This window comes from Pantherophis guttatus, chromosome 3 (assembly GCF_059756535.1).
Source record: "Pantherophis guttatus breed Tessera chromosome 3, ASM5975653v1, whole genome shotgun sequence".
Lineage (NCBI taxonomy): Eukaryota > Metazoa > Chordata > Lepidosauria > Squamata > Colubridae > Pantherophis > Pantherophis guttatus.
In genome coordinates this window covers 171,352,181-171,368,043 of record NC_142065.1, presented here as the reverse complement: position 1 = coordinate 171,368,043, position 15,863 = coordinate 171,352,181, and the positions used below count along the sequence as shown (strand labels likewise).

Below are 15,863 nucleotides of genomic sequence, written 5' to 3'. Positions count from 1 at the left end.
TGAGATGAACTTTTACCTAGTTTCCTGCTCTTTAGCAGATAGCGTTACCTGGGCGACAGAGGGAGGGGGGAAATTCCTGTGAGAAGAAAGTGCTTGGGACGAAGAGATGGATCTGCACGATGGCCAATGAGACATTGAGGTTGAAGAACGGAAAGGGAGGGTTTTGGAAGGAGGGGCCAGTTTTGGCTGCACAAAGAGTTCAGGGATGTCGTTCTCCTATTCTTAAATAATAAAAAAGATTCATTAGAGACCTTGCATTTGAGAATGAAGTTTATTTAAGATAGCAACGAAACCTGACATCTTTTGGGAAACGCCTCTTATAATTTGTAAGATGTCCCAACAATCCACAAAATGGAACTGCACCATTATGATTAAAATATAACTGATGTGCCCAGAGCTTCTGTTCATATACAGGTAGTCCTCCATTTACAACAGTTCATTTAGTGACCGTCTGAAGTTACACAGCACTGAAAAAAGTGACTTATGATCATTTTTCACACTTATGACCATCACAGCATCTCCACAGTAACATGATTTACATTTGGATGCTTGACAACTGGTTCATATTTATGACAGTTGCAGTGTCCTGGAGTCACATGACTATCTTTTGCAACCTCCTGATCAGCAAAGTCAATGGGAAAGCGAGATTCATTGTGTGTTACTAATTTAACAACTGCAGTGATTCACTTAACAAAAGTTGCAAGAAAAGTTGTAAAATGAGACAAAATTCGCTTAACAACTGTCTCACTTAGCAATATAAATTCTGGGCTCAATTGTAGTCATAAATCGAGGATTATCTGTATTTTAGGCGAATGACAAAAAAGACAAAAAACCCTCCAATTACATCCACATAAAATTCCTTCCCAAAAACTAAATCGCCAGCAATGATAATAAAAATAGAGGGGGTAAGCCTAATTTTCCATATTGAAAATCACCAACTTAAGATGAGAATCAGACAGTAGAACCCAAATTAAAATCCAAATCCAAATTAAATATCCCCAGTGGCTTTCTTCCTGAACACATGCAAGGAACCTGGATATTACCCTTTTTTTTGAACTAAAAAAAAGGGTAATATCCATTGGGAAAATTATCATTAGAGACAGTAAATGGACTAATTATGTGCAACAATCAAAATCAGTGAAATCTCTTAACAGGGAAAGCAAGATGTGGAATGAAGTTACATTTTAGCAAGAACCACCTGAAGAATTACCATAATCTACCAAAAAAATGGACTTGATAAATATGATACAACACGACAGAAAATGTGCTTATCAAGGACAAGGAAAAGCCCATCTTTGTGAAAATGTGCCAGATGTGCAAAATTTTTATTTCCATTTGAATCCAAATTGTAGCATTAGAAATTGAAGGAAGAAAACCATGCCATTGAATTACACTAAGAGGTCAGCAATGAAGAGGTCTGTGAATGACAGGCTACCCACCGTATCCCCAGATCCCAGAGAGCCCTCCCAATCTCTCCTAAAGAAAATCGGACATTTTCTGAAAATGTCACAAGGCCTAAATAACACTCTACTATAAACACTAACTTAGTTTAAAAGTCCAATGAAAATAAGGCACTTTAGTACTAGCCATATCTCAGTCCTGAATAGAAAGTATCTTGTATTTGTGCTATCAGAATGCAGGAGAGGCAGTGGTGGGATTCAACCAGTTCGCACCACTTCGGGAGAACTAATTGTTAACTTTCTGAGCAGTTTGGTGAACTGGTTGTTGGAAGAAATCATTAGGGCAGAGAACTGATTGTTAAATTATTTGAATCCCACCACTGAGTAGGGGGGAATATAATTCTGTAGGTTCATCCATTTTTCAGCTGGTATAAAGACAACTTAAGGCCTCAGAATTCTATACAGCAAAGAAATGAATAATTACGACACTATTTCCTTTAAACATCTCACTATGAATCTTGTTCTCCACTGCCAGTGGAGTATTCACTGACATAACACCCAAAAGGATTGGTGAATGCTCCATTAAAATGGAAGGGTTGCCCTCATCTTTTCTAGATTTTTTAAAAAAGCTGTAGGAGAATGAAAAGAATTCCCTAATTATAGAACATTTGAAAAATCATTGCTTTATTGTATTGTTCTCAGCAGAAAAGAAAGATTTTCTAGATATCTAAGGCATAAATTAACCACAAATGTGATGTACAGATTTATTGCAGGGAAAAAGATCTATCCTCACTTTTAACAACAGTAAGGGCTACATATATAGAAAGGCCTTCAAGAATTGAAAATAATTTTGTTGTTAGAGTTTAACTATTACTTGTCAAATTATTCTAATTGATAAGTATTTAAAACCCTTTAAGCCTGTACATATAACTTGGTCTTTGAAAATAATACAATATATTGAAAGATTAAGAAGTTAATAGCATTTTCAAACATCTGTTTACACAGGCACATACACTTAGGCATCCAATCTACTAGGCACAGCTGCTCTTTTTAAAGTATGTTCAGAGTTTCCGTTTCTAGTCAGCATTATTTTGTCCCTACAATTTCCATGCTAAATATGATAAACAGTAAATAAAGCAAGCACCATTTACTACTTAACAAAACAAAACAAAAAACATTCTTCCCACAGGAAAAGCAAACTGTTTAAATTATTGTTTCACTAAATTATAGTTATATATTGCAATATTTTACAAAGATATACTAACATATTAAGAGGGTAAAATTATACAGCATCAATTTCAATTTAGGCTAATATAGATAGAAAAGCAGTCTGCAAATTAACAATGTTGTAAAATATTAAAAACAGATGAGAAGAAGTCTATCAAATTTCATTTTTTGGAAGAATGCCTAATATAAATAGTGCGATTCTGCATGCTATTTTAAAGTTTAATATTTAATATTTACTTTAATATTTAAAAAGTATTTTCTGCAAATTCCAGTTCTTTTTACAACCCTGGAAACTGTAAAATCAAAAATTCTTACCCATGAGCCATCTGATGTAAAGAACTTCAAACAAACAACATACCAATGCATCTGGTGCATTAAACTTAATTCAATTCTTTAAATATCAAGATTTCCAAATCCATTAATGAGATCTGGAATGAGAACTGGATCTTTTACATTTTTTAAAAATAGGCCTTACCAGAGCCAGAAAATACTTACATGTATTTGCAAAACAAGCATGACAAATAATTTAAAATAAAAATATATCATTTCCTCAGCACATAAACACTGCATTAAAATCAAAGGATAAAAACAATAGAAATAATGTTTTACCTCCATTTTCTTCTCCATTGCTATTGTTAGTCTCAGCCATTTCAGTGCTGTCCAACTCAGATTCACAACTTAAATCCAATGTTCCATCTGCTGGGCATGTAGTGTCTTCCTTCTGTGTGTAAAGACATATGTCATGCTGCTTGTCACATTTCAAAAAAGAATGTGCTTCTTAGGAATGTTCTATAAATAAAATGTGATTCCTGACAATTTCATGAATAAGGAAAAAGTCTCTCTCAGGGCACACTACTGTAAAGCCTTCTAGAAACTTACATAGAAAAATGTATCTGATTTCACACCAGTATTCATAGAAACCAACTTATTCCTTTAAAAAAATCCAACCATTCCAAAAATGATGCAGAATAAAATCAAACACCTTTTTTATGTTCTGCTTTTATTAGGTGGGACATAATTCTATAACAAATTCCACAGTTCAGATGATACTGAGCACCTACATTTTAGAAGAGGGCTTTGTGTTTTTTTTCTTTCCTGTAAAGCCTAACTATACCACACAAAAGAAAATCTAATCAAATGCAAAAGCTGCTTTTGAATTCTGGCAGTTAGTAGAAAATGGCCCATATTTCTATTTCTCAGAAAAAAGTGCTGCCTATTCTATTTGATTACTTCAAGAAAATGCCACATTCTATCAGTTTCAAAATAATGCCTCCTTCCTCACTCAGATATCACTATTAGATTAAGGATTAAATAAATAGTTCTGCTCTTTCAGATAAAATCATTACTTGTATCACACAGCTTTACATTTTCAGTTCCTTGTTAACTCTAGAATTGTCATTCATGATATAAATCCTTCCAAATGTCTCTTTCACAATACAGTGTGAATATATTTACTTATTTTTAAATAAGCAAGTAAACTTTTGCTTATTTCTAAAAAGGCAACATCTAAAAACTCAGCTAGGAAAAAAAATAAAGCTATGCCTATTCTTGAATTTTGTTTCACGTATAAAGTTTATCTGGATTGGAAATCATGTTAAGTGCTATCTTAAAAATGTCTTAAATACAGTTTACCCCTGTTCCCTACCTAATGATTTCAATCTAATTTATTTATTTATTTATATGATTTGTTAACTCAATGCATAGACTTCACAGGTCTGGGTAGTTTTGTTTCTAAAAATATGCAACTCACCTTGAGTGCGTAGAGTCCTGCCTTGCCAGGAATTTTGAAGAATGTCCCATCACCAACACGAGTGTTGGTATGAAGCATTGCATTCAGACAAGCTAATGGAGAAGTGCCACTGAAAAACAAAAATAAAGCTGGCTAAAATGGAGTGTTTCTCAGAACCTTCTTCCCTCTTCTTAAAACTCATGTTTCACTTTAAAAAAATCCTGAAAACCTCCCAACATCTACATTACAATAACAGGCCAGTTGAAACTTAATCATATGCATCTGCCCCTTCAGCTTCAGGCAAAAAGTCTGCAAATTATAATTATGCTATTTTCACACAGTAAACAGTTCAGCATTGAAAAAGAGCTAGAGTCCAAATATTTATGTGAAATTACTTTGCAAATAACACCGTAATGCCTTATTTTTAGAATGTTATAGACAATGCGGCTGTTGCACATGAATGATCAAAATGATACAAGTTGATGGGCAGCTGCATTCCATAGGATGGAGAGGCAACAAAAGAATGCTAAAAGACTCCTGAACAGCTACATTTAAAATTGCAAGGGCTAGCTTGGAACAAATATGAGCAGCACTGCTTTAACATAGCCAGTATAAACCATACATCCTGGTATAAGTAGACAACAGTACAGTAGTTTGAAGCTATTCTGTGATGAGTAACTTTCCTAAATCTACTGGGATTTCCTTTGATTTCAAAGGATTCTGCTTGGAAGTGTAGGATCAATTGCTGTTTAAGAAATAATTCTAATATATAGTGGTGCTAAAAAGTTTGTGAAACCTTTTGAAGGTTTAATAGTTCTGCATAAATATGATCTAAATCATGATCTGTTTTCCGTCTAAGTCCTAAAACTAGAGGAGGTGAACCCAATTAAACAAATGTCAAATACATTCTATTGTATTTAGTTTTAGTTTTTGTGTGAAGAATATACGTTTTGTGAAATATGTACAAAACTTACATTTACAACACAGATATTCATATTTGTGAAATAAGAACTTTAATCATGATGACTATAATCATACACAATTAATTAAATTACTTAAAAGGAAGCACCAGATTACAAGCTTTTCTCTTCATGCAACTTTTAATAAAGCAATACTAATCTGAATGAATTTAACCAAGATATTTTTTTAATTACATAATATCAATTGTAATTGTTACTTCAAATTATGATTATGTCCTTATCAAATGTTGCATATTTCAATAAAACTTTGCTTTAATGGACCATTCAATGGAGGTGTTTGTTCCTCTTGAACTTTTATTAAACCTGAAACTTAGTTTATTTATTTAATTTATGTACTTCCCATATCACTATCAATCGACTATAAACTGCAGTAATTTGGATAATCTGCATAATATATCATTCATCTCAATTTATGTCAGTTGCATTATCAAATGATAAATTTATGTGACATAAATATAACAAAATTTAATGTACATGTAAGTGCCCTATGCAGACATCTTTGCATACAACAAGCATGTCTACTATTCTAGGGGTGGTGTCCATACAGAAATTTCATTTGTTACATTTGCTTCATTAAATCAAAGATTTATAAAAGCAAAATTGGAGCTGATATCATATTGGAGCTGATTATTTTTAGAATGCATTTTGGGTGATGTAACTGTTCAAATACACAGGATAGAAACATTTTAAGGAAATGCCTGGAGAAATGATTGGAAATACTAATGTACATGAATTTTGTTGCTAGGGCAAAAGAGCCAGTATATGCATCAGGTGATTGCACTGACTTACAACTGCAATTACAGGAGTTCCAATTGCCATCATTAGGCAAATCCTTCTCCTGCCAGCTTCCCCACTGATTTTACCTGTTGGAAACCAGGCAAAGAAGGGTACTAATGGCAATCACATGAAAGCAAGATATTGAGGCTGTCATAATTGCAAGCCAGTTGCTAGCTAAATCATGATTATGTGACTATGGGGATGCTACAATGGTCACAACTACGAGAAATCTTCATAAGTCTCTTTGTTAAGTGCCATCATAACTTTGAATGGTTGCTGAATGAGTCACTGAATTAAATGTGGACTACCCGTGCATCTTTCATTTAGAATTAGTGAATGATTGTCAGCTTTCCCAGTACACTAGACAGAAAACATGACCAGATGAGCCAATTCTACTGTATTATAAGGCTACATTAACAAAACCTTGCACGTCTGTACAAATTTCCCACCATCTCTTTTATAGTCTCAGGAGCTTCCTTTCTGAGTTTCTTTTTCTCCCTGTGCCTTCTTTTAACCAGGCAGCATCTTTTCTCCCTTCTCCCAAGTCCTTCCCACATCCCATTAGTCTGACTAATTTAATAGTGGAACTTAGAAGAAATTATCTCTCTTTTCCTACACACATGTAATCTCTATTATAGTCCACAGAACTCCTCCCAAAAATCTGAAGTAGAACATTTACAAATCAGTAAGTAAAAACAAAAGAGTATTTCTAAAAGAAGCAAAATTTTGAAACACATTTCTGATTTAACATATCAAATTAAACTACCAAAGAAGTCAATATAATATTTAAAAATAAAGGTACCTTAAGCATACCCTAGCAGTTTAACAAAGGAATGAATAATACACAGATTTCTCTAATAAATATCTAAATAGAATGAAAATCTGACATGCAATTACTTGTCACATTTATTAGGCCAAGATGAATTAACTTTACTCTATACACGTACAGAGACACATTATTTCATATCAAGTGGAACTAGAATTAATTATGAAGTCAGATCCTTGGGAATTCAAACAAATGCTATTATGACTGAAAAGTGGATAAAATACATTGTTTTGATTTAAATGCCTTTTAAAAAGAATATTTTCTTTACAAACTACATACTTGGTTGTCATACACCCATCTTCTCTCTCTATTAACTACTTGTTTAAGAGCCTTTTTACTTCCCATCTGAATCATCAAATAGTTGTAGATTTAATTTTTAAAAATTGTTTAGATAAATAAAAAAATGCAATTAGTTGAATATAGGAGAGAAAACTCAGTCACGCAGTACCAAATGATAGCTGGAATTACTTCATCAGTTCGAACAAAATAATGCAGCAAGAATATACTGTATTGGATGGAAGATTCCACAGAAAGTTGTGGAGAATAACAGGGTTAAGACTTCCAGATCTAAATGTACAAGCAGATTATTGGCCAATCAACCAGATCTTGTAGTGGTAGTCAAGGATCAGAAGACAGCAGTGGTGTTAGAAATAGCAATGCCAGGTGACAGCAACATCAGGAAGGAATATGAGAAGTTGGAGAAGTACCAAGGTCTGAAGTAGGAACAAGAGAGGATGTGGAAAGTAAAGATCAAAGTGATTCCTGGGACTCTAAGCTGAGAATGTCTCCAACAGATCCCAAGAACATCAGAACTGTGTCCAGAAGAGTGCAGTGCTAGGAATAGCTAAGAAACTGTGCAAAACTCTCAAACTCCAGGCCTCTGGTAGAGGACCCAAGATTGAGGAAGCACATACCACTCATATGGGGTAAGCAGGGATTTTTTAATATAATACTCTGAGTGTTATAAAAGCAGAAACTAAAAATATAAAACTACAAAGATGGATAATAATCGAATATGGCCATTTGAGGAAGAATTTAATATTCAAGAGCAGGGTTCCCCAACCCCTGCTCTCTGGACCAGCACCAGTTTGCAACATGCTGGCAACAGGACCACACAAACAAGTGAAGCCCCATCCGTGGAATGCAGACAGCCTGCAAAACCACACCCCGTACGGTCCACGGAAAAAACTTTCTCCATGGAACTGGTCCCTGGTGCCCAAAAGGTTGGAAGCCACTGCTTAAGAGTTATTATATTCACTTTAGTCTTCAACTACCCCAATAACGATATAAACAAATCAAATATTAAAAAGGTATTATTGAGACCAAATATTGTATAGAAAAGCTCAAATCCTTGGATTTATGGCATAATATGGATATTCAGATCAATCCAGTTTATTTAAAAAGTGGTTTTTTAACTGAACGCCAAGATTTTCTGTTATTCTATTCAAGGAACCAGGTAGCTTATATAGTGATGAAAGGGAACAGTGAATGCTCTTAGGAGAAATTAATTCTTCATGTTCTGATCCTTTATACATGCCAAGCATTGAGGTTTGTTTTTGAATTAAATGCTATTTTCACAAACCTTAGAGACCATATTTGTTTTCACAGAGGTTGATTAGCAACCAGCATTTGAAATCATATGTATTTATTTTGTTAAATATTCAAATTCAGCTGATGAATTTAAAATAACATTGTCAATTATTTGAAATGGAAACTTTTGAGTATGTGACTGAAAATGTTTCTTTTATTATTTTCTTTCTATTTGTAGATTTCAGCACTAAGGCTTATATTTTGTCTCCCATAATCAATAGGCATAAGCAGCATTTAACCTAACAGCTGTTAGACACAAACAGCTTTATATTATACATACATACAGTACTAGAAGAACAGTATTTATCACACTTTGCCATTCTTAATCAGGATCTTTATGACATTATACCTTATCTGAAAAAAAAATCTGTTTTAATTGTAAATATTATTAGATATGGACTTACACAAAAGAAATAAAATCATCCTTTAAACCCTAAAATCCATTAATAAAATTTACTTTCTATAAAAAGGAACAATAGCCACAACTCCAAAACAAATAAACTGTAGAAGAAAACCCAAACAGAACAAAGCAAATACTGGTGGAACTATATTTGAGAATTTATTAATATTAAATATGCCATCATTTAATTTATTACCATTAAGTCTTTTTAAAAACCTATTCTAATATCAAGTTCACTTTTTAAATGGTAATGATGCCATCTTCCAGCAAATATACTATTAAATCTAACCAGTTGTTAATTCACACTTCCCTTTAGTAACAGAAGTTTACACTATTTTGTGCCATTGAGCACCCTCTGCTGGACTCTGCAGCCAAAATCAATCAAGAGATTCAATAAATACAGGCTGCATAAAAGAATATAAATGTATTTTAAAGCACCATACAGAGGAATCTTTAGTGCAGTACAATTTGTTTCTATGAGTTATGTGATAAAATATTGTAATGAAATTTAAGTTCAAAGAGCTTTATTTTAGTTTTCTTCTTTAACAAAGCAGCTATCCCAATACCATATCCAACATCTTGTTTTAAAACATACAAACTGAGGTTGAAGAAATTTACTATCCTATCCAGTATAAATAATATTCCTCAACCCTAGCGTCACATCAGTTCCAAGGTTTAAACTGGCATTGCTCAATTTACTTGGAAATAGTTCCACTTGTTTTCAGTGGGAATTACTCCCAGGTAAGAATATATTGGATTGCAAAATTAAAAGCAGAGTTCTAAGCTAATTTACTAGAAAGCTCCATGAACACAATAAGATTTTTTTATTCTCTGCGAGGTCTAAGATTATACAATAAAACTGGCTTGCAATCCCTTGTAGTGTTGAAAATTTAATTTTAATGTTAATGATAAGAAAGGCATCATACTTGTTTATTAATTTTGAAAGCTCTATTTTGATTAAACATAAATGTGTTTGCATAATCCTTCTACTTTCAGATAGGATGACAAGCAGCAAACTGGATGGATTCTATTATAGCAGCAATAGTCATATTACTAGAAGATCTGAAAGATCAGGCTTGGGGATAGGCTGTCCTGAAGAAAATCTATTTATGTGGTTGCTAAGAGATTACACTGATTTGATCACATATAATCAATCACTCTATCACAATTTTCAGAAAACAATAGGAACAGTTGATGCTAGGATTGAATTGAAGCCTAAATTAAAGTAGTGAACTATTTGTGCATATCCACAAAAATAATGTATGTTAAACAGATTCCCTAAACAGATTTCCTAAATAGGTGCATAACTCTTATTCTCAATTATTACAATTAGCCATTAAACTATAGTCAAATAAGACTTTGGATGAAAATAACCGCAACCTGGCCTTCTGTATGATGTCCTTTTACTATTTGAATACTAGTTTCATTTCCATTCGTCTTTTCTTTCATACAGCATTAATTTCTGTTTCCTGCAATGATCCCAAATCACATGAATAAAGAAAAAAACAGTATGGTAAGATGCTGTAAAGCTCAAAGAAGCGTTAAACATGGCATTTAATCATCTGAAAACAATATATTCATTGATATTACGATAAAAAAGCAAGATACATGGTTTACCAACCATTCATTTACCGGTAATCACTCAGTAAATATATATATATATATATATATATATATATATATATATATATATATATATATATATATATATATTATAGATTGTCGTAAAAACATAAATAGTAAATAATGGAAGCAGACATGATGGAGACTATGTAAGAATATACAGTAGAAGCTGCTTTGAGAATTTTTCAGGATTGGAAAAATCACTGTATTAATATTTAAAGCATGAATTCTATTCATTTCTCTCATGCTTAGCTCTAGAGAGATCTGATATATTTTTTAAAAAATAATATGCTCCTTTTTAGCACATTTTTTAAAAAAACAGCCGTATAAAAAAAATCTATTCGGCCACCTTTACCAGAAAGCAAAATCAAAATAAGTGAAAATAAGTATTGCCAATTTGAATTGAAGAGAACCCTTAAGCAAAGCAAAAGAAACATGCTAAAGTTTCCAATCACATATAGCAATGTTTTTCAAACTATTTTTCCCTTTTATTGCTTAGAAAATCCTCAAAGAACACCAAATCTATGTCTTCTGAATAACATCAATATCTAGCCTTCTATTTCTCCATCTGAAATAACAACTATTATCTGTCTTCTGAACACAAGCTAGAAATATATATACCCAAACGTTTGGTATCGAAGAGTACATCTGACATTTTATGAGAATAATTTGCTGACTCAAAAAAATTCCTAGCAATGATGAGTATGGCAAATTACACAAAGTCAATGTATTCAAAGGCCAACTGATTAAATTGTCCCGCCACTGATTTAGCCTCTAGGATATTTTCAACTTTAAGTGACCTTTATTTTTTCCTAGCCAGGTTAAGCATGTTTTCAAACAAAGCACCTTTCATCATTTTTCTTTTTATGCATTTGAATAAAATTATTAAAAATAAAATTACATTTTGTGGAGTCTTTGGTATTCTCTGAGCTTGGTTGTTTGCTTGCAGATGTTTCATTACCTGAGCAGGTGACATCATCAGTGCTAGTGGGTGAGTGGGTTTGCCCCCTGTTTATGTAGTGTAGCTTGTGCTGTCAGTTGTAGGAGAAGAGCAGGCAGAGCTGGGGGTGGAGGTAAGCACATCATTAGCTTAGAGTTGTTGCATTTCCATAAGCACTCCAACCCCTCCTGGATTCCGTTGACTCATATCTGGCACTAATTTTGTGTTGAATTTTAGTTGACCAGATTCTTGGATATAGGCTTGAATAAATCTTCAAAGCTGCAACCTTATAAATGGTCCTGATTCTTTGCGCCTGACACCAAGATTGATGGGAGAGATGGGAGAGTGGTTTTCTTTTTGGTAGTTCCTTGATTAGGATATTTTCAGTTTTTGTTTGTTTGTTTCTTTAATCCCTACTTATCTGGTGTAGGTTGCTAGGAAGGATATGATCTGGTATTTTTATTTTCTTTTTAGCTTTTTTACTTGCCTCTTTCAAACAACAATAGCACTTATATATCATTCCACAGTGCTTTATAGCCCTCTCTAAGCAGTTTACAGATTGCAACAATCTGAGTCCTCATTATACTGACCTTAGAAGGATGGAAGTCCTGAATCAACCTTGAGCCAATGAGATTCAAACTGCTGAATTGCTGGTAGCTGGCAGTCAGCAGAAGTAGCCTGCAGTACTGCATTCTAATCACTGCGCCACCATGGCTAAATAGTGAGTAAATGTGGTTTGTTTCTATGTATCTATTGATGGCTGATTTGTATGAATGCCAAATCAAATAAATGCCAAAGATATATCTTAGAAATAAAAATTGAATACCAATCTCAAGAGTGATACTTTGCTTTGCAAGAAGCTACTTCCTTTTAAATTTTGTTTAAAATGGAAATTAGAATAAGATTAGAATAACAGAGTTGGAAGGGACCTTGGAGATCTTCTAGTCCAACCCCCTGCTTAGGCAGGAAACCCTGCCTACACCAATAATTCAGTCAAATACATAAAGAATGGCACAGGGCTTGTTGAGCAACAAGGCAGCATCCAGTTATAGAGAGAGGCCTTAGATATCATGTTAGAATCCCAGATTTAAGCAATGTTTGATCATGATTCCATTTAATTTAATTTCAGATATTCAAGTCAAAATTGAATAACTGCTGAAATAATCATAATACTTGGCACAACACTATTACCAGCAGAGGCTTTGTTTTTTGCTTTGTTTTCACAGACAAAACAAAAAAACGTAGCTAATATATATGGCAGCCTTTCAGTTTCACAGAAATGCAACAACTCCCAGACTTCTTAGCTAGTGGACATATTGGATGGGAATTCAGGGAGTTGTCATCACAACACATTTAAGATTGCCAGGTCAGGAAAAGCTAATCTATGAAAAATAAGCGCCAGCTTCTGTATGCACCAGTAACTTTCCATAATAAGCCCCAACAAATTGCTCTGTAGTTACAACTGTTTAATCTTCAATATAAAACCATGAAGCACATTGCTTCAATTACCAGTGTACCTACATTTTATCGTGTCTTCCTTTTATCTCAGAAATCATTAGGCTGAGTCACGGACAATTTTGCAGACCGGTTGAACATCTCTGGGTCAAGACATTCTTCTTGATTATAGTCATCACTATAAGTGCAACTGGCTCTGGAATCAATTGTTTTACTTTCTTGCATAGCTGCAATTTGAGTTTTACTAATCTCATCTAAGAGCCGAGGTGGTGCAGTGGTTAGGGTGCAGTACTGCAGCTACTTCAGCTGACTGCTAGTTCAGCAGATCAGCGGATCAAATCTCACTGGCTCAAGGTTGACTCAGCCTTCCATCCTTCCGAGGTGGGTAAAATGAGGACCCAGATTGTTGGGGGCAATATGGTATTTAGTATACTGTCTTTGGTGTAAGCCGTCCAGAGTCCTCGGAGAGTGGGCAGCATAGAAATATGAATAATAAAATAAATAATAAATAAAATAAATAAATCATTGAGGAAAACAACCCATGTTTCATATTTGTGGGTGTCTGAAAGCATTTCATGCTTACATCAATGCTTTAGATCAGGATCCTCAAATGTGCTTTGTGGCAGTGGAGGGATTCAAATTTTTTTTACTACCAGTTCTGTGGGCATGGCTTGGTGGGTGTGGCATGGCTTGGTGGGCGTGACAGGGAAAGGATACTGTAAAATCTCCATTCCCTCCCCACTCCACGGGAAGATTACTGCAAACTCCTCATTTCCTCTGATCAGCTGGGACTTGGGAGGCAGAGAATGGGGGCAGGGCCAGTCAGAGGTGGTATTTACTGGTTCTCCGAACTACTCAAAATTTCCGCTACCAGAACTGGTCAGAACCTGCTGAATACTATCTCTGCTTTGTGGGCTGCACAAATGACCTTCACCCAGCTCATTTTTAGCAGCCCACAACAATGCTGGGGAGTAGGTCAGAGGACATTTTGCTCAGTTATACAGTGGGAAGGCAACTATTGGAGGTGGAGTGACAGCTTGCCAATCACAGTCAGGTGCTGGGTGGAGGGTATGGCTCCGAGTCAAGGCAAGGTTATTCATGAAGCTGCAATGCTCCTGGTTTGCACTCTATTATGTCTGAGACTGGGATGCCTCTTCCTGCCTCCCCCATGGCTCTTCCTTACTGCAACCTTGAATGAGCGGGACTGTTTAAATTTATGACACCGGAGACTTTTGTGACAGTTTATGAGTGTGCGTATGCATGGGGGTACTTCTGTCTTGCAACTTTCCATCTAGTGAGCTAATCCTTATGCAAGATTCATTTTGATGTGAGTTTGAGATCCCTGATGGATACAAACTTGAATAAAGTTGAATAAGCACAGTCTTACTATTCCTTTTCTGAACGTCAGTCATATGATCCTCCTAGGAATCTTAAAAGCTTGGCCTTATTTCAAAGGAATATTTATTCAAACATTGAGCCATAATCTGTTTATATAGGCATGCAATTTGGTGTCTCATTATTTTACCTAAATTTGATATAGAGCAATACTTATAGCACTGAATGTTTAGCTTCTGCATTACCTCATCTTTAAAACAAATAATGATAATACAGCTATTTTCATTAAACAGAATGAAAAATATTTAACAAGCACAAATGGCTTCCTGGATTTATTCCCCAAACATCTCCCCTTTAAACTTAGATTCATACAGACAAAGCACTTTGAAGTAGGAGTTGGGAAATATTCTTCTGATTCACATTTTTATGCAAATATACTAAATACAGGAACGGAAATTCAATTGTACTCTAAATATTTATGTTTCTGAAATGTGAGATGCTATTCTCCAATAAAGACATGTACAAAAATGTATACATTTGGAAAAAGTATATAGAACAATGCATATTTTAGTAAAAAAAAATACTTTCCTGTGTAAGAAAAGTATATATTAAGAAAAACGCATTACAAAATGTATGGGAATATTTGTACAGATTTTTTTTTAAATGGCAGACTTATATATATTATATATTTATTGATCATATTTGTACCCATTTCACAGAGCATGACTCTAGGTGATATACAAACAACCATAAAACAAATTTAAAAATATTCAAAATGCACAAAAAAATAATCTTAATATAAGATTATGTCTGGATGGGGTCTGGATGGGGAGGAAGAGGCTTCGACTCAACCCTTCCAAGACCGAGTGGCTGTGGATGCCGGCGTCCCGGTATAGCCAGCTGGTGCCATAGCTGGCTATTGGGGGTGAGTTACTGGCCCCCACAGAGGGGGCTCGCAACTTGGGTGTCCTCCTGGATTCACGGCTGTCTTTAGAAGGGCATATGACGGCCGTGGCCAGGGGGGCCTTCTATCAGGTTTGCCTGATGCGCCAGTTGCACCCCTTTCTGGATCGGGACTCTTTATGCACAGTCACCCATGCCCTCGTCACGTCTCACCTGGACTACTGTAACGCTCTCTACATGGGGCTCCCCTTGAGGTGCACCTGGAGGCTCCAACTGCAGAATGCAGCTGCGCGGGTGATTATGGGAGCCACAGGGCACTCCCACGTAACACCTCTCCTGCGCGAGCTGCACTGGCTCCCAGTGGTCTTCTGGGTGCGCTTCAAGGTGTTGGTTCTCACCTTTAAAGTGCTCCATGGCATAGGGCCAGGATACTTGTGAGACCGCCTGCTGCTACCGATTACCTCCCACCGGCCAGTACGCTCACACAGAGAGGGCCTCCTCAGGGTGCCGTCAGCCAAGCAATGTCGGCTGGCGGCCCCCAGGGGGAGAGCCTTCTCTGTGGGAGCATCCAATCTGTGGAATGAGCTACCTCCTGGAATACGACTGATCCTGGACCTCCGTGCTTTCCAAAAGGCCCTGAAGACTTATTTATTCCAGCAAGCTGGCCTAGCTTAAAAT

The 15,863-nt window shown here is 35.3% G+C and overlaps 1 protein-coding gene across 2 annotated transcripts in view; it reads right to left on the bottom strand.

The window, feature by feature from the left end:
- The window catches only part of ASXL3 (ASXL transcriptional regulator 3), a 112,318-nt gene that overhangs the window by 56,364 nt on the left and 40,091 nt on the right, over positions 1–15,863 (bottom strand). For both annotated transcript variants that reach the window (XM_034429683.3, XM_087890518.1), the window contains exons 3-4: positions 4,378–4,486; positions 3,237–3,348 (exon numbers count right to left, since the gene is read on the bottom strand). In XM_034429683.3, the coding sequence (XP_034285574.2) occupies positions 3,237–3,348; positions 4,378–4,486 (221 nt within the window). The remainder of the gene's footprint in view (positions 1–3,236; positions 3,349–4,377; positions 4,487–15,863) is intronic.